This window comes from Sciurus carolinensis, chromosome 14 (assembly GCF_902686445.1).
Source record: "Sciurus carolinensis chromosome 14, mSciCar1.2, whole genome shotgun sequence".
In the NCBI taxonomy this organism is placed as follows: Eukaryota; Metazoa; Chordata; class Mammalia; order Rodentia; family Sciuridae; genus Sciurus; species Sciurus carolinensis.
Genome location: NC_062226.1, coordinates 37,580,882 through 37,606,804, shown reverse-complemented (window position 1 = coordinate 37,606,804; position 25,923 = coordinate 37,580,882). Strand labels below are relative to the sequence as shown.

The following is a 25,923-nucleotide window of genomic DNA, read 5'->3' as shown; positions in this document are numbered from 1 at the left end:
AGGAGGATCACCAAGTTCAAGGCCAGCCTAGGAAATTCATCAACACCCTATCTCAAAATAAAGGGAAGGGGATATAAATCAGTGGTAGACTGCTTACCTATTATTTGTAAATGTTAAATCAATCCTCAGTACCAGTAGTAATTTCAGTTTTTTTCTGAGAACACAGAGGTAATGGACCGCCTATACAGTTTGCTTTTGTGCAAAGTATGCAGGCTTCTGCAGGTGCAAGTTGACAAAAGTCTTTCATATTACTTTCTATAGATTTGGAAGCATTTTCATTACTTGTATCACCTTGAGATCCCAAAATAAGCACTTCAATCCACAACTACACTGCTTCAAACCCCAAGCGCTAGAACTAACAGCAGGTTTCCTGAGTACAAATTTTCTCCTGTTTTTTCCTAAAGAATCTACAGAGGGCCAAGTGCAGAGGAACATGCTTCTAATACCACTGACTCAGGAAGCTAAGGCAGAAGGATTCCAAGTTTGAAGTTAGCCTTCCCAATTCAGCAAGATCCTGTCTCAAAGAATTTTTAATAAAAAAGTATATGGCTGGAGATATTGTTCAGTAGTAGAGTACCCCTGGGTCCAATCCCCACACACAAACAAAAAACCTTTCCCCAAATAGCTTTGTCTTTGACCCTCAATGAGATCAGGCTGCCAACTCACAAAGATAACAGTGTCAAAATTCAGAACATAAAAAGACTGAAGGCTAAGCCATGAGGAACACCTAAATGGGAGGAAGACCTAAGGAGGACTAGTAACAATCCAGTGGAGAAATCGTCATGGAAAGTAAGGGACAGTAAATTCAAATCCCAACAGTGCAAAAATATCTACTTCATAGCAAGAGTTCCAGAGCTATCCCAATTTAATCAACCAATGTAAGTATCTTATATCCTTGTGGATTATCTACGTATAAAACCAGTATAGAGGCTGGGCATAGTGCATAGGCCTGTAATCCCAGCAGCTAGGAAAGTTGAGGCAAGAGGATCCCAAGTTCAAAGACAGCCTCAGCAATGAAGTGAGGCCCTAAACAACTTAGTGAAATCCTGTCTCAAAAAAATAAATAACAGGGCTGGGGGTGTAGCTCAGTAGTAAGTGTGCTCTTGGGTTCAATTCCCAGTACCCCCCAAAAAAGGCAGGGGAGGGCAGAGTTGGTCAGAGAATATTCAACAGAAGATAAAAGATACTATACTTTTACAACCTAAGATTTATAGAGAGTACTTCAAATCTAATTCTTGGTCAAGATAAGGGGGCTCTTGGATGGGGATGTAGCTCAGCGGTAGAGCACTTTGTACTGATTGTGTGAGGCACTGGGTTCATTCCTCAGTACCACATAAAAAATAAAAAAAATAAAGGTATTGCATCCATCTACAACTAAAAATAAAATAAAAAATAAAAAATAAATAAAAGATAAGGGGGCTCTGCAGGCCTAGCCTTAGCATCCACATCAAACATTTAGGTAGAAAGATGCCACATTCTCCATAGATGCAGCTCCATCAGGCTGCTCCTCTTCCACCACAAACCTAACCAGTGATAACTGCAGATGCATGGTGAGCCAGCAGGAGTTACCATACCAAGGTCAGTCAGTCATAGAAAAGGATGCAATCTTACCTCCAGGATTTCATTTTGGAATTGTGCCTTGTCAATGAGGGGTAGCCCAAGGCCCTTCCCAGAAAAAGAAGCAGGCACAAGGGCCAGGACTCAGGCTCCATTTTGACCCAACGTTTATTGTCCTTTTACAACATGTCAATTTTTGGTTTAGAAACTGCTTGTGATTAGTTTTCCAACAATAACTCAAAAGCATGTAAAATAAATCAACCTACTCTCTATATAAACACCCAGCAACTGTAGCCCCTCACCCACCTACCCAGGTTGGCTACAGGAAGGGAGGGCTTGGGCAGCATTGAGTGATGTGCAGATGCTTTACTGTAGGAGTCAGTGGTAATGACTTGGTTCACACCCCACACAGGTCCCCTGCACTGCCCCAAACTACAATAGAAATGGCGTAGGCCCAAAGGCCCAATTTCCTGTTGGTAATTCACTCTCCACCTCCCAAAAGAAAATCACTTTTATTTTATCACTTTTGTATTTTTTGCAACAGAAATCCCCTGTCCAGAGTCTGATTGGTAGCTCAACTGTTCAGACTGAGAAATGGAGCAGGCCGTGGGGGGCACCCCTGGTCCCTCCTGGGCAAGCGCCCCCACCCCCAGGGAACAAGGTCCAACCAGGCCAGCTCGCCGCACGCTGGCCACCATCACTTAGCCGTACAGGTCATCATCATTATCTTCCGTGTACACACTGCCACCTGTGCCACCTCCACTGCCCTGACTAGGGCCAGCTCCACCCTGGTTCCCTGAAGGGAATCTGTATATTAAGAGCAGAGACAAAAAAAAGAGGGTAAGGATAGGACCTGTGTAGGCTTTTCACTTTAGTATCTTTAAGACTCCTCACCACCTTGTTTGTATAGGTCCCCAAAGCAATTTAGGAACTGCCCACTGCCCCCAACCATTACCTGAAACTGCCAAAACCTCGACTCTGCTGAAGGGTCTGAGCAAACATTTCATACTTCCGAATGTCATTGTCACTGACAGAACGGCGGGCAAAGCGCATGGCTTCCTCAAAGTGATCTCTGCGGATCTCTGGCACTGGATCATCTTCTTCTACTTCCTATAAAGTTGGTAAACACAGACCACCCTGGCTAGTTAAGTCCCAGATTTGACCCTGTCCCTGGCCTCCCCACCCTCCCATTACTGTAGTAGCTTATTGGTCTCCTGGCCTTCCAATCTAACCTGCTAAAGAAACAGGCTAGACTTCCTAAAACTAAGTCATGCTCTGCTCCACAGAAGCCATCAGTCGTATTAATTTAAAAACTTGTCAATGTATTCTGGAAAAGGGAAAACTGCAGGGGCTGAAATCATATCAGTTTTTGCCAAGGTTTAATAAAGGGAGATGTTAAGGTGGTCTGAAGTAACTTGATGGGATAACAGAAATTTCCATATCAACTGTGATAGTACAGAACTTATGTACATCTGTCAAAAAGCATGGAAATTATATCTTAAAAGGATACAGTGCACATATTACTGCATAAATACTATACCTCAATAAATCTAAAGTTTAAAAAGAAAATATCACCTGCTCTCACGGTTTATCACATAGGATTACTCCCTACCTAATAGCCTCGCTTCCAGTAACATACATGCTCTTAAATCCATCCAGGTTTTCCCAATTTCTGCAACCCTACTACTAGAGCAAGTTATTTGGGTTATTTATCCCTTTATCCAAATTCTACTCTTACCTCTCAAACCCTATCTCTTCCACCAAGAGGCCCATTCCTATGGCTTATAAGACTGCTTCCAAGCATTAGTAGTCATTACTTTTTAAGATTTTATTGGAGAAAGGAGAGATGTCACAGATCTCTTCCCAAAAGTTAAAGAAAGTCACTTACTCATTTCTTTCTTAAGTCACAAACATGGGACCAGGATACAAGTGAGACGATAGTTACCTTTACAGAAAATTTTGGGAGGTCCATGTCCCCTTCCTCCACTACCAGGGATAGATCTATAAATCCTAAGTTTGAAATCTTGTTCCATTTATTTGCTGTACAATTATACTTGGATTTCAAGGAGACACTAAGATGTAATCTGCCTATTTCTTCTAAGCCTTATTCTAGACCAAGTGGATTCACCTCAGCATTCTTTCTCTTTGATGCCCTGACTCACATTTTCTCAGAGAGATGACCTTTCCATTATCTCCTTCTCTCAACTCCAGGGCCAGGGCATTGTGGAGACCATGCCCTGACTTCCCACAACTGACCACCGATGCAGACTCACCATGGCAGATGGGTTTGTCTGCCTCTCCCGCTCTCGCCTAATCTCACTCTCGATGGATTCACGAATGGCCAGCTTACAAGCACGTTGGCAAATCTCTGTCAGGTCAGCTCCAGAGAAGCCATTAGTCATCTTTGCCAGGAACTCCAAATCCACATCCTGAAAGCAGCAGCAGAACCACCTTAGAATTTAGCCTTTCTTCCCCTGGGATATACTGATCCTCAGGCTCACTAAGCACTTCCAACTTCAGTTTGCCCCATCTTCTGTCACCACCCATTTTTTTTTTTTTTTTTTTAATAATTTTGGTACTGGGGATTGAACCCATAGGCACTTTACCACTGAGTTACATCACCAGCCCTTTTCTTTTTTAAATATAATTGGTACCAGGGATTGAACCCAGGAATACTTAACCACTAAGTCACATTCCTAGTCCTTACTATTTTTTCTTTTGAGACAGGGTCTCACTATGTTGCTTAGGACCTCACTACGTTGCTGAGGCTGGCTTTGAACTTGGGATCATCCTGCCTCAGCCTCCAAAGCCATTATGATTATAGGTGTGTGCCACCTCGTCTGGCTTTGAGACAGGTTCTAAGTTGCCAGAGCTGGCCTCAAACTTGCAACCCTCCTGCCTCAGCCTCCAGAGTTCCTAGGATTAAAGAGTGGTGCGTCACCAAATCTGGCTCCCATTTTATTTTTGATTCTAGATTATCCTAATACCCCCAAACCATCCACCTTCCCTTTAGACCAGCCCTAACCCCAGAAATCCCTAATGGAACCTTGTCCAGAACCCAAAAAGCACTCCACACCAGCCTCCCAAGTCTCTATGGCCCATGACCTTGCACCTGCCTTGGCAACTGGGGACTTGCGCAGATTGGCCTTGAGGATGGCAACACGGGACTTCTCATCAGGTAGTGGGATGTAAATAAGCTGATCAAGGCGGCCAGGTCTTAGGATGGCAGGATCAATAATGTCAGGCCGGTTGGTAGCGCCAATGATGAAAACATTCTTTTTTGTAGACATGCCATCCATTTCTGTCAGGATCTGGTTGATTACTCGGTCAGCAGCCCCACCACCATCTCCAATGTTACCACCACGAGCTTTGGCAATTGAATCCAGCTCATCAAAGAAAAGCACACAGGGGGCAGCTTGGCGTGCCTGTGGAAGTGACAAATAAAGTCAAGCACTAACACAACTGAGTCTCTCAGACCTAAGAATGAAAACAGTAATCTTCAATGCCCCAGATGAGCTGACAGCAGTTAAGACAATTTTGACTCTCCTAAAGAAACAGCCTCTATCCTACCTTGCCTCTAAGCAAGTAAATAGATAGCCCAGCATAGCTTACCTTGTCAAAGATTTCCCTGACATTGGCCTCAGATTCTCCAAACCACATAGTGAGCAGCTCGGGACCCTTGATGGAGATGAAGTTGGCCTGGCATTCATTAGCAATGGCTTTAGCCAGCAAGGTTTTCCCACAGCCTGGAGGTCCATAGAATAGAACTCCCTTGGAGGGTGTCATACCAAACTTGAGAAATTTGTCTGGGTGTTCTACAGGATACTAGAAGGCAAAGGAAACAATATTCAAGGCTACCTCCATATTTTGAAAGATGCCTAACCAAATAGAATCATTTCCTTCACCACTCTATGGCACATTCCATGGGCTAAGAACCAGGCTACCCAGGAGCAAGTTTCCGAGTTGTGCCCTCACAATTCTAGCAGAGAATGTGCCGACACCTTGAGGTCACTCAAGTCAATTGCAACATACTGAGGCAGTGACTTATCCAAGACTAAGTTACCCTACCTGGACTAGCTCCTGAAGTTCACGTTTGACATCCTCCAGGCCCCCAATGTCTTCCCAGGTTACTTGTGGCACTTCTACAACAGTTTCCCGCAGAGCTGATGGGTTGCTCTGACTCAAGGCCCACTACGAAGGAAACAAAAAATGGGGATGAGACTTCCCATAGAAGGGAAAGGGTGTTTGTGTGTACATCAGGTGGGTGTATATAATCCTTACCCGGAAGTCATCCATAGTCACAGCAAGGGAGTTCATGACCTCAGCATCAATGGTCTCATCCTCTAGGTCAATAAGATCCATCTTCTTGCGGATGGCCTGCAGGGCAGCCTCTGAACACAGGGCTGCTAAGTCAGCACCCACATGTCCATGAGTCTCATTGGCTACCTGCAGAGAGAAGATCTATTAATTTTTGTCTCTAAGACCCAGATGCCTTAGGAAACTCAGGGACAAAAGAATCCTTATCTTTTCCTATGAGTTCTCCCATTTGCTTAAAAACATACACTAGCAGACCCTTTACGAGCTGAGGTTTCAGTACTCAAGCCTGAATTGTGTCCTAGAAATAAAGTTCCCCCACGTTCTGGTTTACTCTAATGCACTATAAACTAAAACACACCAATTTCCTGGATTCAGTTTCAGATCACTTCCTATCCCCTCCCTAGGAATCAAAACCCATCTCCTCTCATGTCTCTAGCCAGATTCTTGCAACTTCTTATAAACAGAAATATTCTAATTCCTGGTCAGCCCTCATCACCACTCCACCTGTTCCAGGTCCACATCATCTGCCAGCTTCATGTTCTTGGTATGGATCTGAAGAATTTCCAAGCGTCCTGTAGCATCAGGGATTCCAATATCTACCTCCCTGTCAAAGCGACCTGTGGGACAGTACAGGGCTCATTTCTAGATCCAGAGGGAAGAAGGAACAGGCCTAAGGCACAGCCATCTCACCCCCGGGCTCCCTAGCATTAGCACTGAAAGTTTCATGACCTAGGAAACCTGGTTTGTCAGTCTCAGACAAACCAGGATGGTTGGTCATTCTAGATAAAAATAGGGAAGGGAAAAGAATCCCTGGGGCTCTATCACTGCAAAGAGCTTTAAGAAATACTCAGGATTTGGTAACTTAGATAAGGACAGAGGTGGGATCAAAGAGATTACACCCAGTAGGACTATAATCTCCTTATGAGCAAAGATAGGGTTGAAAGAAATATGGGGTCCTTACCAAATCGCCGTAGGGCTGGGTCAATGCTGTTGGGTCTGTTTGTTGCTGCCATAACTATTACATGTGCTCTCTGCTTTAGGCCATCCATAAGGGTCAACAACTGTGATACAATACGCCGCTCCACCTCCCCATGAGTCTGTTAGGACAGGATATCTGGTAAGAAGTGAAGTAAGGACCTTTCAACCACCCTCCATGCCCTCAGGTTAAGTTCCTACTTTCTCTCTTTTGGGAGCAATGGCATCCAGCTCATCAATAAAGATGATAGCGGGAGCATTCTTTTCAGCCTCCTCAAAGGCTTTACGAAGGTTGCTCTCAGACTCACCAGCCAACTTGCTCATGATCTCAGGACCTAAAGGATACAGAAAGGAAATTATAAACAAAACTATATTCTTTCCCAATCCCCAAAGAAATCAGTTTTCATTTGCTCAGCCTACAGAAACATCATGGGTGAAAATGTGGTAACCTCTACCAGCCAATATCCCAAGACAACCAGGGCAGGGATAGAGAGAAGTCAAGAGACTCAGTACACTTTTCTCACAGTAGAGCTGGAAGTGTGAAGATGACAGCAGATGCTCTGGGAACTCTGGTCAAAAGAAGGCAGCATACCAGTTGGACCTTTACCAGCTAAATACCATTCTGAGAGAGTCAAGTGATCTCAGCCCATCTTCCCCAAACCCCCTCGAATAATCATGTACCTTTTAATTTCTCATTTCAGCTAGTTCCTCCTAAGTGTCTTTAGTCTGTCCACAATCTTTCTCAAGGGAGAAAAGGATAAGAAGCATCAGTGTAAAGTATCTTTCCCTTACTGCTTAACTATTCAGTAATATACCCTACCAGAAGATACCAAAGTATGCACAACTGCATAGATGCAAATGAACATGTCCGTGAGCTCTCCAGCTCAAAGTGGGGTCTAGCCAGAGTCAAGATGAACCACGACTTTTACCATTGATCAAGAAGAAAAAGGCTCCAGTCTCATTTGCCACGGCTCGGGCAATGAGGGTCTTCCCAGTCCCAGGAGGTCCATAGAGGAGGATTCCCCGAGGAGGCTGAGGACCAATACAGAGTGTGATTAGGTTTAGACTTTCATCTTCTCCCAACCCACTCATCTTAAAATGGCTTGACTAGGGCTCTAGAGAGTGTGAGAATCCAGGGTTTAACCCTGACACCATTAATAAGCCCTCAGGAACGCTGAGTGTGGTGCTGCATGCCTATAATCACAGTGGCTTAGGAGGCAGAGGTAGGAGGATGGTCAAGTTCAAATTCAGCCTCAGCAACTTAGTGAGATCCTAAGCAACATACCAAGACTCTGTCTCAAAACAAAAAAACAGAAAGGGCTGGGATTGTGGTTCAGTGGTTAAGTGCCCCTGGGTTCAATCTCTGGTACCCCCAAGAATAAGCCCTTTGTGGGTAGGGATGCAGCTCAGTGGTAGAGAGCTTACCTAGCACATGTAAGACCCTAGGTTCAATCCCTAGTATTGCAAAAAAAAAAAAACCTTAACAGTAAATGCTGGTTAGGCAATTTACTTCAGGCCATACTCAGTTCTGCCATCACCAGGAAAAATATTGCTAGAAAGGGCTGCAGGGCTGCATTTACGAATGCAATTTCCACAGGAGATTAACAGCAGAGAAACCATACTAAGAAACTCTATTATGAGGGAGTTTAAAGATCCTGAGACTAGCATGAATTCAATTTTAGAAAGTCAATTCCAAGGACCAGCTTAGCCATTTAAGAAAACATGGTCCATTCTCTTCACTATCAAAAGCTCATTCACTCTATAAACCCAATCAGTCTTCCAGAATTTATTATCATGTTGCAATGCTTTTCCTAGTCAAACCACAAGTATTACTCCTTGAAACTATCTTTTATGTGCCCTCATCCACAGGCAGGATATTGAAACTGCCGACATAGAAGATGAAATTACTTATATAATGCTTACAAGGCAAAGTATTAATTTCATCTTCAGTGTGTTCCATGATATAGAAAAGGTCAGAAAGCAACACTCTTAGATGAGTAGTACTCAGATGTATTAAGACTGGGGACGCTTAGCACTCTGTAAATTTCCTTAACATCTACTTCAAATTAAGTGACAAAGTTCTTGAAAGGACAAATTATGATGGGAATTGTTTTGATAGGATCCATGATATTAAGAATTGCTTTTACATTTTTTAAGGTACATATATATACAGATATAATATATAAAAGACAAGCAAGCCTGACACAGTGGCACATGCCTATAATCCCGGCAGCTGGGGAGGCTGAGGCAGGATTCCAAGTTCAAAGCTAGCTAGCTTCAGCAACTTAGTGAGACCCTTTCTCTAAAAAAATATATAAAAAAGGGCTGCAGATGTGGCTCAGTGGTTAAGCACCCCTGGGTTCAACCCCCAGTACCAAAAAAAAAAAAAAAAAAGATATGCAAACATAACTTAATTAGTTTGCCCTTTTTTTTTTGATACTGGGGAATGAACCAAGGGGCACTGTACAACTGAGCCACATCCCAGTCCTTTTAATTATTTCTTTTGAAGCAGAATCTCACTGAGTTGCTTAGGGCCTCACTAATTTACTTAGGATAGCCTCAAACTTTTAATTCTCCTGCCCCAGCCTCCCAAATCACTGGGATTACACGTGTGTGCCACCACACCCAGCTAGCCTGCTATTCTTCCTTTTTTTCTTATTAAAAAGTTTATTTAACGAGGAGTTTAATATGAAAATGTACATGACTCGATTTTTATGTCATAGGTAAAAAGGCCCTCTGGAAAGGGGACACGGATTTCTGTGCTGAATAGCTATTATTTATACTCATTCCAAGGCTTCCAACATGATGATACTATTTCTTGTATTACCACCATGGCACACTAGTTGCCATCTCCACACATTTGTCTATCACAAAATTCATAAAGGGGTCAAATCCCTGCAATATTCCTTGGACATGTCTGCCACCATTTAATTTCAATGATAACTTCTTGTCCATAAATTTTTTCAGCTCGGGATGGTGACCTTTGCTCATGCTAGCCTCCTATTCTGGACCATCAGTAGCTTTAATAAGTTTAGAGTTTTCTACAAAATCAAAGAAGATACCACTGCCCCTCTAATCCAAGCCCTAAGTGGAAACAGTACCAGGGTTAGACAATGTGTAGACATTAATCACCACCCTAGACTAGAACCCACAAAGTCCAGAATGCTTACCTTCACACCAATTGCCTTAAAGAGTGCAGGATGTCTCAGGGGAAGCTCCACCATCTCCTTTATCTGAGCTAGCTGCTTCCTGCAGCCACCAATGTCATCATAGCCTACTTCATTCAAGGACTCTTCCTCATCCTTAAGATGGAAGACACAAAGAAAGGAGAAGGCAAGAATTCTTTATCAGCTTTCAGCTAAATTTTCTCCAAATCATCCCATTATCTGGTGTGGAAAAATTTGTTGTATGGATATGACAAGATTCTTCTTTAAAGGAATCCCACCTTAGCTGGGCACAGTGGTGCAACCTACAGGAGGCTGAGGCAGGAGGATCCCAAGTTCAAAGTCAGCCTCAGCAAAAGTGAGGTGCTAAGCAACTCAGTGAGACCCTGTCTCTAAATAAAATATAAAATAGGGCTGAGGAAGTGGTTCAGTCGTTGAGTGCCCTGAGTTCAATCTCTAGTACCCCCCCAACAACAACAAAAACAAAGGGGGGGATCCTGCCTTAAAGAATAACTACAAAAATTCCAAGGCAAAAAATTCTAGCAGGGCAGGGGCGGGGGGCAAGGGAGGTAGGGATATAGCTCAGTTGGGAGAGTGCTTGCCTCACATGCACAAGGCCCTGGGTTCAATTCCCAGCACCACAAAAAAAAAAAAAAAAAAAAAAAAAAAAAAAAAAAAAAAACCAACAATAACAACAACAAAAAAACCATTTAGTACAGTCATTCCCTCTCACATAGCCCTTATTCTTATTGGAAAGAGCTCTCTAAAACCTAAAACTGGAAATTCTTGGAACAGGGCACAGGTCTAAATGTTACCCATTAGCTTCATTTAAAAAATTATTACAAGGCTGGTGATACAGCTCAGTGGCACAGCACTTGCCTAGCATACACAAAGCCTTGGGTTTGAGCCCCAGTCGCACATGAAAAAAAGAAAAAAAAATATTCCAATCTGTTGTAACTTTTGGGTTCAATCTAAAATACCTGGTATAGGGTTCTGGAAAAAAGCACCTGGGCCCAAAAATGTACAGCTGGGAGGTTTCCCCACTTCCAGAAGCAGCTCAGGTCAAAAAGTACCCAGTTTCAACAGCTACAATATGACTGCTACACTAAGTGCAATAAAACTGGGTACTATAGGGTCAGGGAGCAAACTCACCTCTCGTTTGATAGGCTCTCCTTCACAGTGGATCACTGTGTCTGGAGCAACAATGCAATAAGGGCTGGGATCTGTCTCCACTACTTTGAACTCCACAGCACGCATCCCACCGCGGACAAGGAAAATGTCTCCTATGAGAGCAAGCAGTAAAAGTGGTTACAGGTTAACTACCAGACCAAGTGAGAATTCCTCAAGAGACAGGTCTAAAATGCAGAAATCACTACATACTGCCCTATTCTGTCCCATTCCACCTCTCCTGGTCTTAGTAAAGCCCATAAAGTGCAACTTCTTGGTTATAGGTAAGCCAAGCTTTCACTACTACAACCATCAATGGTAGAGCTGTGCACTTTTTACTCGAACACAGCCAAAATGAACCACGTTCTCACTTCAGAGATATGAGACAGCTTACTCTCTGGGAGCACAGAGGTAGGCAGGGAAGACACATGGTAAGATATATGTGTTGTACACATACATGTGTATGAGAAAAAGATAATTGAAGGTTTATTCTCAAGTATTCCCATAACCACCCTTAAGCTCAGTTCCTAAAATTCCCTCTCACCTTTCCGGATGGGTCGATAAGCTTCCAGGAAGTACGGCTTAAGGTATACCTCAAAGAGATTGCCAGTGATGCCTTCCACCGTGTCATCGATGGGTAGCACATGGATACGTTTGCCGTACTTCACATCAGGGCATGGCTGGATGCTGAGGATGACAAGCAGACTCCACATTACCAACCACACTGCAGCCCCAAGCACTGGGCGTCCGAAAGGGCCTGGCACAGACAGCTGATGGCAAGCGAAAAAGAAAAGGCAGGGACGGCTTTAGGTGAAGAGAGGGAGAACAGGGTTGGAATGAAGGCAAAGGAACAGCAAAGCAGAACTAAGACAGGTCACACTCAGGGTAGGGTAGCAGAAGCTACTAAAAGAGGCTACTAGGGTAGTAGTCCACTCCTAGCCTACTTCATATTAGTGAGACAAAATTAAGAACATTTGGAAGTTCCACCAAAAAAGACACAAACAGGGTTGGGGTTGTGACTCAGTGGTAGCACACTTGCCTAGCACGCATAAAGCCCTAGGTTCAATCCTCAGCACCACATAAAACTAAACATATAGTGTCCACCTACAACTAAAAAAAAAAAAAAAAAAAAAAAAAGTATATATATATATATATATATATATATATATATAAAAAGAAAAAAGACACACATAGCCCTACTATTGGAGTCTTCAGTGAATGACATCCAAGGATGATCCCTTCTAGTGAATACTAGTGACTCAATATCTTGTACAAGAGGAGGCCTTAGACTAGTGCCAGGCTCAGAAAAACAGAAGTGGAAAAATAATCTCAGCCACATGGTCAGAAAATCTTCAAAGTAACTAAGCATCCTCAGAAAGAAAAGTCCATGAAAAACAATCAGAAGTCTTAGATGATCTTGGCCAGGATACTGGTTGGGGAAGCCTCTTATCTACATTTATAATAGAAACAAGCAAAATCACTCACATTGAAGCTATCCTGGATCTGCCTCCAACTCTATCACTCTCCTAGATTAACTTAGATCCTTAAAAGAACCATCAGAAGCCCACCTTCCATACTCACACTCCCCACCTCATACTAGCCCCATCACAAGCCATTCATTAAACACAGCAGTATTTAGTAAAGAGGTTATTTGGTGGATATATACCCTCAAACAGCATCCTAAGATATGATGGCTTATACTTCTAATAAGAAAAAAACAAAGGCATCAAGAAAGTCACAAAAACATCAACTTGTCCCATGGGCCATGCAGAGGTAGATTTTAAAGTCCAGGAAGGTAGAACTGAAACCTAAAGAGAACCCCAAAGCATGAGTCTTCCCATGGCTAGGTGGCTTCCTGTACAAGCAGCTACCAAGGAAATCATACTGGTCATAACACAGGGGGATATTGCCTATACTGCAGGCAGTCTCTGACCTCCCATCCCTGAGGGGCCGAGAACCCCACACACACACCTGATGACATCCCCTAGGCGTACACGAAGGTTATTCCGAACAACTCTATTCATTCGAATCTTCTCATCAGAACATGTGTCATCAGAAAGCACAATGCACACAGCTTCCCGCCTCTTCTTTCCTTTCAGCAACACTGTGTCACCTCGGAACAACTGCAGTTCATCCATCTTGGGCTAAGGAAAGAAGGTTAAGGCCTTTGGGTCACTGGGCAAAAGGGGGTAAGCAGCAGCCCTGGAGTTTGGGATTCCCAGTAAACCCCACTCAATCTGCTGTCACTGTAAGAAAAATGAAAAAAGAAACCTGGGGAAATCCCTCAAGTGCAATAAAGAAAGACTGGACTGTTGACCCAACTTACCTGAGACAAGGAGACCACACTGTTGTCCTCATTGATGGCTTCATCAACAATTAACCGATTGGGACGGTTCTTCTGTTTGAGAATGGCTGTTGATAAGTCATCACCCTTTGAACTAGAAGGAAGAAATGGAGTCAGTCCCAATAGATACCCCAACTCTACAGGTCCTAACAATCTCCAAAACATATACTTAGGAAACAAAGTGAATTGGTGAAGGTATTTCTATAACAGAGAGCTCAGATGAAAGAAATTCAGTCAAGGAAACAAGAAGTAATATTCAGTTATATTACAGTTCTCATTCTAGTAGCTCTAATATTTAAGAGAAATGAAAATAGTCTTAAGACTGTAAAAGCAACAATTAAGAGCAGGAGCTCTGGAGTCAGACCTATCTGAATCTCAACCCTGCCAATGTTTAACTGCAACACTGGGCAAGTTAGTTAACCTTTCTGGGCTTTGGTGTCCTCATCTGTAAAATGGGGACTACAGTAGTACCTATCTCAAGAGATTTACCTTTTTAAAAGAATTTTAAAAACTAAATAAAAAATAAGAGATTTACTGTTTTAAGTGAGATAATGATGTAAATACTCAACACAATGCCTGAAACAAGGTACTAATGGTCATCATGATTAGCACTCCAAAGCAAAACACAAGCTCTCTTTTATGCTAACCTTCCAAGAGAATAAGCTGAGTTGGACAACTTCCCTTAAGGGCCATGGGACCCCAAGTCCCCCCCAAGCAAGCTGGGGAACAATGAAGCAGAATTATTTATTAGCACTGCTGACCTCACAAGATAGACCTATTGAATGTCAGAGCATTCCCAAGTACCACAAGAATGCCAAGCACAGCCAGGTGCAGTTGCTGCATGCCTATAATCCCAGAGACTTAGAAGGCTGAGGCAGGAGGACCACAGACTGTTCGAAGTCAGCCCAAGCTACTTAGCAAGGCCTTGTCTCAAAATAAAAAAATATTTTTTTAAAAGGGGAGAGGAATGTAGCTCAGTGGCAAAGTGCCCCTAGGTTCAATCCTAGTACCTACCCTCTACACACACAAAAAAGGAAGAAAAACCATCATATTCAGAAAAAACATTAATAGTCTAGAACCTTCGGAAAGAAGCTCAAAACTGGGTGGGGGTTCTACACAAATGAAGTCCCACCTACTTGAGAGACTGAGGCATAGGATCTCAAGTTGGAGATCAGCCTGGTCAAAACAAAACCAAAAAAATTTTTACGAAGGTCTAGGGATATACTCAGGTAGAGCGCTTGCCTGGCATATATGAAGCCCTGGTTCAATTCCCAGTATGGGAAAGAAGCAAGCAGGCAGGCAGGTAGGCAGGCAGTCAGTCAGTCAGTCAGAATCAAGCTCTAACGGAACGTCACAGTAATTTCTGCAAAGGCACACAACTTCATGGAGTTCATTCAAAAAGTCAAAACCAAGAAATGCTAAAACGTGGGTCAAATTCAAATTCCACTCACCCAAATTAAGGCTGCCTGAGTGTAGACTCAATTTCTTTCATTTCCTAGAAGCTAGGATCATTCTCATCAGACAGTGAGTGAAAACAATTTCTTAGCTCTCTCCAGCCATTAAGTACTAAACTCAATGGATTCTCCCTTTGATGAGTTACCTCCTCTTACTAAGGCTGGGACAAATGTAAGTATTAACTAAGAGAGTCAAAACAATGGAGGAAGCAAAGAAAAAAATAGAACTATTTTTTCATTCAACAAATTGAGTTGTCTAACACTGATCCAGGTATTATTCTAGGAGCTAGGAATATTGCTAACAAAACAAGACAAAACAGTATTGCCATTAGAAATACCTTCACAATTTGGAAAACAGGAAAGATGCCTGTGCTCTAGAATATCAAATAAACCCCATTCATTTTTATAAAGTAGCAAACTCTGCTAACCCTCACTTTGGTGTTGGTGGTTTTTTTTTTTTGGACCAGGGATTAAACCCAGGGGCACTTAACCAATGAGCCACATCCCCAGCCTTTATTCAGAAACAATCTCACTGAATTCTTAGGGTCTCGTTAAGTTGCTGAGGCTGGCTTTGAACTCATGATCCTCCTGCCTCAGTCTCCCCAGTCACTAGGATTACAGGCATACACCACCACGCCCAGTTGGTTTTATCTTTACTGCTTTTAAACTAATTTTCAAAAGAGGTTTCCTCATCTGTAACTTGCCTCCCCCATCCAAAAAGTGTGCCACTCTGGGCACAATGCTGCAAAGCAGGTAGACTCTTCCAAAATTTATCAACATTCTAGCATGGGCAATATGACATTCCCGGGAAACCTATATAAACTTATCAGTTTTCCTGCCCACCCCCAATCCATCAAAATAACCTCCTATAATCCCACAGGGACTGACCATCTTCCTGTTTGATTTACGAGATTGGGGCTGGGAAAAAAAATAAAATGACAGTTGCTTCAAGTCATCATAGTCTGTATATTAATCTCAAAGCTGTACTCTAGAGAATCCTCCAATATGACTACCATTACTAACCCTAGCTCTAAAAAGAGTGATGATGCCCTTCACTTAAGGTAAAGACCTCTAAACCAGGCATGGTGGCACACACCTGTAAACCTGGCAACTGGAGAGGCTGAGGAAGAAGGATCACAAGTTGGAGGACAGCCTCAGCAACTTATGGAAGACCTAAGCAACTTAGCAAGACCCTGTCCCAAGAAAAAAAAAGGTGGGGGGACTGGGGATGTGGTCAGTGGTTAAGCATCCCTTGGTCCAAGTCCTAGTACCAAAAACAAACACAAGACCTCTAATTCCCTATCTGAGGAGATCAGAAGTGGTAATCTCTATCAGTGAATTCGGCCTGACCATAGGCTAACAGCAATTGTGGATGTTCTTTGGGAACATTCCCCATTGTCTTATGCATGACTCAGGCCCTTTCCAGAACCCAACAGGCCACATGAGACTTGGAGTTCAGTAAGTCATTAAGATAACCTAGAGGTTAGAAACTGCTTATAATGCCAGGTTCCAAGAATTTTAGATTTTTAGCTCTAGTTCTGAAAACCAAAGACTGGCTGGATATAATCTGACAGCCTATTTTAGGTATCAACAATCATCCTTTTATTTAAGCAACTGAGTAATACTTTATCCCAATTCTGAAACTTGAGAAAAAGGAACACACCTCAAAAAAACTAATCTCTTCAAAGCAGGAAGATGATTTACATACGTGTTTCAGTAGGTTGGCCACGTTTTTATCTTTTTTTTTTTTTTCATCCAAATCTCTAGATTCTAAGCTGAATAGGCCGAGGTGGCCAGGTTTTATCTGATGCTTTCCTGAGAGATGAAGGTAGGGCCAGAAAGCCCCAAGGCCCAGAGAATTTCTTTAGGTGGCTGTTTCGGGAAAGGGGCGTGTGTGTTTTTCCCTGAAGTGTTAGGGCAACTCCAACCTGCAAGTCACGAAAGCTGAACTATAGGGAAAGCCATAGAATACAAACTGAGATTCGAACTTTAGCAAGGACCTAACTAGAGCCTCCCATTTACAACGGGCCTAAAATAGGAAGATGGCCAGAAGCGAAAGGCAAGGCCTGCCCTTCTTTGAACAGGCCCTCACAACTCAGGTCGCAGAGGATGCCAACCTTGGGCCAAGTCGCCCCGGCTCCAAAAAGGCCAGTGTGAGCTTTCTTGAGCTCACTGGGCCTTCCCCCTCCCGGGACCGCAGCCTGGGTCTCAAGGCTCCTGAGGACTTCACGTGGCCCAAAGTCCACGCCCACCGGGCCCAGTTGGGGTTGCGGGCTCGCGGGGCCTGCTCTCTTCGTGGGCCCAGGGTCATCTGCAGGTGGTACACGGGTTCGCAGACCGGCGCCTCAAGGCCCCAGGGCTCCCCGCAGGCAGTGTAAGACCCAACACCGCACTAGGCCGGGGCCGCAGTTCTGAGAGGGCCAATCAGGCCGGCTGGGGCCTGCATGACACAGCACGATCTCGCCCAGGCTCCGACCCAGGCCCAACACAAGCCCAGCCTAGGTGGCGCGCGGGGGCGCGGGCCCGCGGCCCCTCATTTGCCAGCTTCCTCCGTTCCTCTCCCACCTTCCCGGTCTCCACCTCCCAGACGCGCCCCTGGCCAGGCCCGGCTGGGCCTACCCAGCGCGGCGGATCCCGCGGTGCGCGCCCCCGCAGCGAGCTGGCGGGCGCGCGCACACACTCACTCGGCTCCAGAGGCCATGGCGCGCGCCTCTCCCGGTCGGCGGCTGTGGCGGCCCGCGGGTAACGGCTACAAGAGTGGCAGGCGACCGACTAGGCCGGGGCTTGGCTCTCCCAGGCTGGGGAACGGATGGCGAGCAGCAACTACAAACCCACAGGAAGCCTCCCTCTCCCTTCCTCCCAGTGGCACCGGGGCGGCGGGCGGGCGGGAGACGCTGGCTGATCCGCGAGGGGGCAGCGGCAGCGAAGACTCCAACGACGGCTGCAAACGCTTAGCTGAGACTGAGTCGAGAAAAGCCGAATCATCGGAAGGAAAGCCGCTCTCACCTCAACCAATCAGCGCCTGCCCTGGGAACTCGCGCCCGCCTCTCCGCGCCTCTCCCCAGCAACCCGCCGACCACAGCCAATCAGAAAATTCGTTTATGGCCTGGGTCCCGCCTCAGGGATACAACACGCCTAGTAACGCCGCGTTAATTGGTCACAACGCTACGCTTCCTCGATGGATTGTGAGTCTAGACCAATCAGCGAAAGAACAAGGCCAGATCGACTGGTGAAAGGAGAGCCTTTAATCCTTTGGAGGCGGACTCTCCCACTTGGCTCCTGTTCATTGGCTTCCGAGTTTATCCTCCTGGAAGAACCTGGCACAATGGATTGAACCCTTGTATTAGTCTAGTTTTGTTGTAGTGATAACCCACACAATTTCTCCCCAAACCTGGGGTTCCTTTTACTCCATCACCACACCAACACATCTTGATTCTTTAAAACACTGGCACCAAGCCAGTTGTGAGTGGTGCATGCCTGTAAACCCAGCAATTTGGGAGGCTGAGGCAGGAGGATCGCCAAGTTCAAGGCAGCCTCAGCAATTTAGTGAGGTCCTAAGCAATTTTGACCCTGTCTCAAAATAAAAATATAAAAATAAATAAAAAGAGATGTGGATGTGACTCAAACCACTAAATGTTCCTGGGTACAATCCCCAGTTACCAAAAACAAAAACAAAACAAAAAAAGTACTGGCACCAGCCATACCGTCTCTGGGTCTTTTGATTAGCACCACAGCTCTTCATCCAGGCTACTGCATTGTCATTGTACCCTCCCCTAATTAATCCCACGGATTTTACAGTTTCCCAGCACTTGGGGGAGGGGTGCTTCCCTTACCATGAAGTATTAATAGTAATGCCTGGAGGACAGGACATTCAAAGTCTAGAGGGGTCAAAAGGCAGCCACAGAACAAAAAACAGAGCCAATAGCATCCAAGGCAGCAAGAAAATTGCATACTGGAACTAGAAGTCCTTGGGCTCAAATTGACAGCTGACTCTGACTGTCCTCAATAGGGTTCTTTGTAGCATGCTGACTCAAGTCACCCTTCACTCCCATCCACACAGACAAGTTTGACGGAGAGTTCAGTTTCTAGAATTCAGAATTAGGAAGTCACTTCAGAGTAGGAAGTCACTGAGAGACTCAGAAATCTACCTGCCCCTCCTAAGTATTGCATACCTGCCGTTATCTTAAAAAGCCTGTCCAGATTACTCTCCAGACCTGACTCTACTCACTATCACCTAGCACTCTGGGGTTTGGGGCTCCAGAAAGGACTAAGGCACTGAATAAGGATTAGTGTAGTCTTTCCATCATACCTAGGCCTCCAGCTCATAAGACAGATGATGCTGAGAAGGTGGGAGTTCACATACAAGGTCCTGGATTCAATCTCTAGTACCGTCCTCCCCTCCCCCAAAGAAAGAGAGAAGGAATCAAAGGGGGGCAATATTCAGAGAGGGTACCTTTGACAACCAGCACTCTACTAGGCAGACAAAAGCTTTCCCACCCAAATATATGTACGAGGCAGAAAAGAAATATATATGCAATTTTACTCAACACAAGAAAAGGGGAAACAGGAAAAAGTTGTTATAAGCAAAGTCAATGACTTGTTGGTGTCAGGGAATGCTTCCTCCAGAATGGCAGTAAGTAGGCCAAATCTCATAGGACTGCCACCAACCTCACCAGGACAGGAGTTATATAGGAATGGTCAGCTTCAGTCAAGCAAGGGGGAAGGAAAAAAAAAATAAAAGGCCCTTCTCACAAAGAGATGATTCACTAGGCCCTTAGCTCAGGTTCTTGGAAACAGCAGCTACAGGTCATGAGGCTCCAGCAGAGATGTCTGAAACTCTTCAAGGAGGGTTTCACAGTCAGGGGAATGGATCCAGCTCAAGTAGATTTCTAGGTACAGGGGGAGAGACCTGGAAAGCAAGAAGGATGATGCATAAGAGTGAAAGATCAAAGGTTGGGCAACCTTCCCTCCCTTTTATTCCTTATCACCCCCAATAGTCCCAAGGGGTACTGTCCCTCGCCCCAACTCCAACTGTCCCTCAGCCGGAAGCCAGCAACCCTCACCAGGTAGTTTCCTTCTGTGGCAGTTGAGTTTGGGCCTGCAGCCTCCAACAGACAGCAGTGGCCTCGTCCCTCCGATCTAGTCTCCTCAGAGTCTGAAGCAGGTGAAAGGAGGCATCTCTATTACCTGTAGCCCATCCCAGAGTACAAAGATTTAGAACTTGGTATAGCCTTAGGCATCATTTTATAAAAGAGGAAACTGAGATCTAGAGAAAGTGTCTGGTCTACATTCACATATGAAACCAAGGGTGATCACTCACAACCATTTCTCTTCCAAGAGTCATCATCTGCCCAGTAAAAAGGGCTCAGCTGGCCCCATTCCCACACAGTCCACAGCAATGCAGCCATGGTCTTTGTGTCTTTAGGACAAAGGAAACCAGGGAACTCTTAGCAGCCTTGCATACACACTTATGTTTATATGTGCAAATATAGGTATATCCTAGTTTTAAACAGCACTATCTCACTCAGTCCTCCTGTCTCAGAATACCACTCCTCCACAGAGGCCCAAGTACCTCCTCTGTGGACCTCATGATGTCATGCATAGTACACATACCTGGGCACATCTGCACACTGAGGAGAAAGTCCTGTAAGGCTTTGGTATCCTGGCCACTGGCTGCCCACTCCAGTCCACGACTGATCAGGGCAGCTGCCCGAAGCTGTTGCAGTGCCACATCGGACCTACATCCCTGCTCACAGTTGGAAGCTGTTCCTGGGGACCATACCCAAAATCAAGAAGTGTCTTCCCAGCCACAATCTCCAAAATCCCAAGTTCCCCTCTCTCTCTTCTTGTGTCTGCAGTCCCTTCTCTTAAGTCTTCTAGTCTGATGGGCTGACACAGGGAAAGGGAACCCACTTTCACCTCCACCCCTTTCAGGAAGTAAGGAAAACTGGATGTCCAAATCACCTTGTTCTTTGTCCTCAGGTATGGCCCGGAAGAGCAACTCAAGGCACCTGATATGGAACATGGAGCAGAAGTAAAGAGGAATCAACCTCAGAAATTCAGGTGAGTGGGTGAGAATGGAACTCACCAACCCAGGTCCCAGTCAGAAAATCTTTCTTCCCCACCTCCCTAGGACCCTAAGTGGCTTCCTGCACTCACTGGCTAAATTTACTAATTGCCTCTTTCGGGGTCCTCAGTTGTACCCAGGCCCAGCCCTGAAGCAGGTAGACAGCAGAGACCCAGAGTGGACAGGATGGCAGTTCCTTGGTTCCTTTCCTGGCATCCTCCCACAGCTGGGATATCTTGGGAAGCAGAGATGATGTGCGGGTAAGCAGCTCCTCACATACAGTCAAAGCATCTTGGGCTCGGCCTGCCTGGATCAGTGCTGCTGCTGCCTCCAAGAACACCTCAGGCATACAAGGTCCTGGGGGGCAGGGTGGTGGGCAGAACTAGAATGGGAGAAGGATGCAGGGTCTTGAGAAGATCTCTTCACCAGGCTCTGGTATTACACAGACCACATAGAAACCTGGTCTTCCAGAATGGACAGACAGAACAATAGAGGGAAAAACAGAACAGTTGTTCTGCTCTACTCCAAAGCACCTTTAAACCTCCCATTTCATTACAGAGAACTTACCCGTGGATCTGAGCCATCCAGCAACAGGGCCAGCAGGTCCAAGTAATGCTCTGCAGCATCTTCTGCCCTGGAAAGTAATAATACGTGAACCTTACCTTAGCCTCTGGCAGGGTCCTCCAAAGGTTCCAGTGAAAATGTTCTCTCCTTACTAATGAAGAGATGCTTGTAGGTCTTGAGGAATAAGGCAGAAGGTAAGGTCCTGGGCCCACAACTCTGGCTCTCTATGGATCTATCTCAGTTACAGAATGGATTGGAGAGATTTTAGCATTTCAAAAATAGAAGAAGTTATTGTCTGGATGAAAAGCCTTCAGTTCATGTCCAGCAGTAAGGCAGGAAGTAGAGACCTATGTCCTGCCATTGTCTCATTCATCACCCAACTCACGGAACAAAAACAGAGTCATAGCTCGGGGTGGTGGTGCACACCTATAATCCTAGTGGTAGGCAGAGGCAGAAGGATCACAAGTTCAAAGCCAGTCTCAGCAACTTAGCAAGGCCCTAAGCAACTCAGTGAGACCCTGTCTCTAAATAAAAATACAAAAAAGGGTTGGGGATGTGGCTCAGTGGTTAAGAGCCTCTGGGTTCAATCCCCAGTACCAAAACAAAACAAACAACAACAACAAAACAGTCATACCCTGGGGAAGGCATCAGAAGTGGGAAGAGGAGCCAAATTGAGCAAGAGGGAACCTCACCTCCCCATCTGTAGGCATCGGCTTGCTAACAGGTGCTTGGCTTGGCTCTGTGTGCCACAGTAAAGGGGAGAGGCTGGGTCAGGTTGTGGGAGTAGCAATTCTACCTCAATGAGAAGCTGTGGAACTTCAGAGGTATGGGTGGCACTCAAGGCCTAAATGGGAAAGAAAGAAAGAAAGTATATTTATAATCTTTGGGAGTCTTACTTCCTTATACTTGTATCTTCTCTAGTTACCCCAACACCAGCACCTCAGTCATTCTCCACCCCATATATTCACCTTGTAGTTCCTTACCTTAACCAGCAGCTCCAGACTCTCCAGCTCTGCAGCTGTATCCCCCAGTTGCCGATATAATTTGGAAGCCTCCAGAAGCGGAGGACCATAGGCCGAGCCCCCTTTCAGAGCTGCAATCAAGTATAACAGAGCTCTCTGGGGATTTCCCTACATGGGTGAAAGGATGCAGGCCTCAGCTACCTTCACAAAGAAAATTCTGCTTATAATAGAGATGGTTTCCCCCATCTCCCCTACCCCTCAAGGCTATCTTTACCATCTTACGCAGACAGGATCCTAGTGCTGTGTACACCTGGACCAACAGAGGTCGTGGACACAGACCTGAGGCTGCTTCATGCAGGCTGCTCAATGCCCTTGGTAGGCTTCCTGAAATCAGCTCCTGGAGTCCTGAGGGCAATTAGGGTGTGATATTAGAGAGGCCCATAGGATAGGGAACGTGAAAGAAAACAAAACCCAGAAAAAGTCCATGGAACTGAATGGGATATGACAGGGAAAGCATAAGCCCAGAGAATCCCTTAAGGGAAGAAGGGATGAGTCAGGTTGCTAGCTGACCTTGGCGGTAGGCAAATGCTGTCAAAAGGACATCCCTCAAACCCCGGGCATCCTGCAGGGTCAATGGGGCATCTGATTCCAAAGCTGGAGGGTTCCAAGTTTTTAGAAGTAGCAACAAATCCTTAGAGGTCCCATTCTGGAGAGAAAAGACAATCAAAGTCTCCAAGTTTATAACCACTTTCACTTCTCCTGTCTTGGGCTCAAGACTCTTTCTGATTCCTGCTTCCCCAATTCTAAAAGAAAGATAGCTGAGGAGGAAGGATAAAGCAAAAAAGATAATCTAGGGCAGTGGTGATCTTTTCCAGTATGCCTTCTCAGTCAGGATATGGCAATGAGGACATGGGGCCAGGACCAGGTTTGGGTTACTAATGAGAAGACTGAGATTGTGAAGTAGCTTCAGCAAGATCATGCACAAGAGACCTAACCCTACCCAAATTCATTGAGGTCTTTTTAAAAAATGTCCCCAAGACAATTCCCCCAATGAAGGGGCAACCAGAGCAAGATTACCCAAGAGTCTCTCAGAAAACTCAAGTTTTCTGACTATGAACCCAGAAGGCTTTCCAGTATGTAATCATGCTCCTGCAGCTGTGGATAAGGAAGGAGGGATGACACTCTCATCTTCAGATTACTTCCCCCATTACCTGGCTGCCATTCAGGGTCTGCAACAACAAGGTCAGGTCTTCAAGACAGTCAGTGCTCAGCCAAAGGGCAGCTTGTAGGCCAGCCAGGTGGTGCAGGACAGGAAGTAACTCCAGCAGAAGGGAGGAAGCATGGAGGACAGACTCCCACAGCTTCCTGATCCCTTGTTCCAGTCTGGGTCCCAACTGCTCCTGGGTCTCTAGCACTATAGAGTACACATATGCACAGCAAAGATGGAACCACATCCTCCATCTCCCTACACTCTCTGTCTTTGCTCTTCTGCAAGAGCCCAAGGATTACCATAATAACACCCCAACCTGGTCTGAGGAGTATACAGAGGATTACAGAAGGGCACCTCTCTCCATGTAGGTAATGTCATTTGTTGTTCTTCCCATTCTCTTAGAAAGACTTAAATCCAGACTGAAGTTGGCAGGGGAATGGAAGGCATCTGTGACCCTCACCTCTTTCTAGGCCCCGTTGTATATCCTGGGCCTGGTCTTCAGTGAAACCCTGGGCTAGGCTCACCTTCAGGATAATGAAGTTACAGGTGATAGTCAGCTCCAAGGGGAGAACAGGAACAGCTGCAGGGAGCCCTGAAGCAACAGATGCTGGTTTCAAGATCTCTGGTGCGCTCTTGTCTCCCTCTCTCTCCCTCATTCTCTCTCTCTCATGAAAGATGCCCCAAATAAGATCCCAACCCAGAGATCATCCCACTCCAAACAAAATACCCTCAATAAAGAACCCATGGGGCTGGGGAGATAGCTCGGTTGGTAGAGTGCTTGCTTTGTAAGCACAAGGCCCTGGGTTCGATCCCCAGCACCCCCCCCCAAAAAAAAAAGAACCCATCTGAGCAGCTGAGCAGGGTGGCATATGCCTGTCATCCCAGCAGCTCCAGGAGCTGAGGCAGGAGGATTGCAAGTTCAAAGTCAGCCTCAACAAAAGCAAGTGCTAAGCAATTCATTGAGACCCTGTCTCTTAATAAAATACAAAATAGGGTTGGGGATGTGGTTCAGTGGTTCAATCCCCAGTCCCCCCACAAAAAAAACCAAACAAACAAAAAAAAAAAACACCTCATCCTCTGGTCAGTCTGGAAAGAGATCATCCTGGAATAGAAACCACTCCTTCCCATGCCTCCATTGTGTGTGCATGCCTCCAAGCCCATATGCTGGCAGGTGCAGAGGAGAAATTCCCGTGGACAAAGACAATTCCACTGTGGCCCACTCTGTGTACTCCCTGTCTGCTGAGTAATGATCTCAGTCCCAGAAATACAGAAAATTCATGGCTATGGAGAAGGGAAATTGACCATCCTGGAGAAGACTCTGCTTACCATGCAGAGTGTGGAGGAGCTCCCTGAGCCCTTCCAGTGTGTCTTGAACCAACTGTTGTCGCCTCAGAGACAGACCAGAGTCCTGAGCCACCTGCCAAAAGTGGGAGGGGACTTCACTGAGAATGAGTCTTTTTCGTTCCCCTTTCAGCAGTGAAGAGGGATGCACTCTCCAGGTATTTCTTGCTCTTTGAAGGAGATCAAGCTCTGATCCTTCCCAAAGGATAGGGTAAATCCACTGCAAACCCGCTCTCTGGGATCGTGGTGCTGCAAAGCGACGGTCCCAGTAACCATGTTACCTTGGCCTGTCGAACGAGACGGTCGTTCTTCTCCTTCCATAGGTCCAGGCAGCTGGCGCGAGCCGCTGGGGAGCCCAGAAAAGACGGGTGGGCCATGGTCGACGAGGGTGAACCCCTACACCTGGGGAGGGTTTCTGATGGTTGAGGCTAGCCCCGCCGCAGCTCCCCACCCTAGCACAGCGGGAGGCCTGGCACTTCCGCACCCCTCCCGGCTGCCTTGGAGATCCCTACCGAAGTTGCCCACCCAGTCCAGCACAAATCCGAGGCTCACTGGTCGCGCGGCTTTCACCCTCGCCTCTGGTTGGCGGGGCCGGCAAAACTCTGGACTGTGGTTGGTCTTCTTCAAGAGTTGGTTTCCGCGGGAAAGTTGGGTAAGAAAAGAGTCCGGACAGATCAGAGCAATCAGAAGCGGTATGGCATGTCTGAGCTGGGAAATCCCGTGGCAGGCCCTTCCGCCCGCTCTGTCCTCGGGGGGTCCACAGCCTTGATCAACAGTGCAGCAAGCGATCTCGGCCTTTCC

General features: G+C 45.8%; 2 protein-coding genes across 4 annotated transcripts; both read right to left on the bottom strand.

Annotated features, from left to right (window-relative positions):
• Positions 1-1,707: 1,707 nt before the first annotated feature.
• Vcp (valosin containing protein) lies at positions 1,708-17,960 on the bottom strand. Its single transcript, XM_047525381.1, has 17 exons — positions 17,663-17,960; positions 13,507-13,618; positions 13,152-13,324; positions 11,725-11,867; positions 11,166-11,296; positions 10,020-10,151; positions 7,779-7,881; positions 7,051-7,184; positions 6,836-6,971; positions 6,379-6,491; positions 5,839-6,003; positions 5,626-5,748; positions 5,170-5,382; positions 4,674-4,982; positions 3,831-3,986; positions 2,513-2,667; positions 1,708-2,364 (listed from the first exon to the last, which is right to left on the bottom strand). The coding sequence occupies exons 1-17, from the start codon at positions 17,677-17,679 to the stop codon at positions 2,259-2,261; spliced, it is 2,421 nt and encodes an 806-aa protein (XP_047381337.1). The 5' UTR covers positions 17,680-17,960; the 3' UTR covers positions 1,708-2,258.
• A 1,556-nt stretch (positions 17,961-19,516) lies between these two features.
• Fancg (FA complementation group G) lies at positions 19,517-25,923 on the bottom strand. 3 transcript variants are annotated; one of them, XM_047525017.1, is made up of 15 exons: positions 25,635-25,923; positions 25,404-25,524; positions 25,108-25,198; positions 24,242-24,373; positions 23,783-23,985; positions 23,142-23,277; positions 22,846-22,976; positions 22,593-22,739; positions 22,302-22,453; positions 21,613-21,679; positions 21,138-21,427; positions 20,943-20,989; positions 20,592-20,747; positions 20,042-20,165; positions 19,517-19,887 (listed from the first exon to the last, which is right to left on the bottom strand). In XM_047525017.1, exons 2-15 carry the CDS (start codon positions 25,497-25,499, stop codon positions 19,779-19,781), a joined length of 1,881 nt encoding a protein of 626 aa, XP_047380973.1. In that variant the 5' UTR covers positions 25,500-25,524; positions 25,635-25,923; the 3' UTR covers positions 19,517-19,778. The 3 variants fall into 3 exon arrangements, with proteins under 3 accessions (XP_047380973.1, XP_047380971.1, XP_047380974.1); XM_047525015.1 differs by having other exon boundaries at positions 25,675-25,923; XM_047525018.1 differs by having other exon boundaries at positions 20,042-20,133; positions 25,404-25,923.

Bases quoted from the DNA above. Each gene is read 5' to 3' on its own strand.
- Vcp (XM_047525381.1), bottom strand. The intron at 11,297-11,724 runs GTGAGAGGGAAT...TTGCTCTCATAG, and splicing joins TTATCGACCCATCCGGAAAG to GAGACATTTTCCTTGTCCGC. The intron at 7,185-7,778 runs GTAAAAGTCGTG...TGTATCCTTTAG, and splicing joins CTTTTTCTTCTTGATCAATG to GTCCTGAGATCATGAGCAAG.
- Fancg (XM_047525017.1), bottom strand. From the start codon at position 25,499: ATGGCCCACCCGTCTTTTCTGGGCTCCCCAGCGGCTCGCGCCAGCTGC. The intron at 23,278-23,782 runs GTAATGGGGGAA...TTTTCTCTCCAG, and splicing joins AGACCCTGAATGGCAGCCAG to AATGGGACCTCTAAGGATTT. The intron at 21,428-21,612 runs GTAAGTTCTCTG...CTCCCATTCTAG, and splicing joins TGGATGGCTCAGATCCACGG to TTCTGCCCACCACCCTGCCC.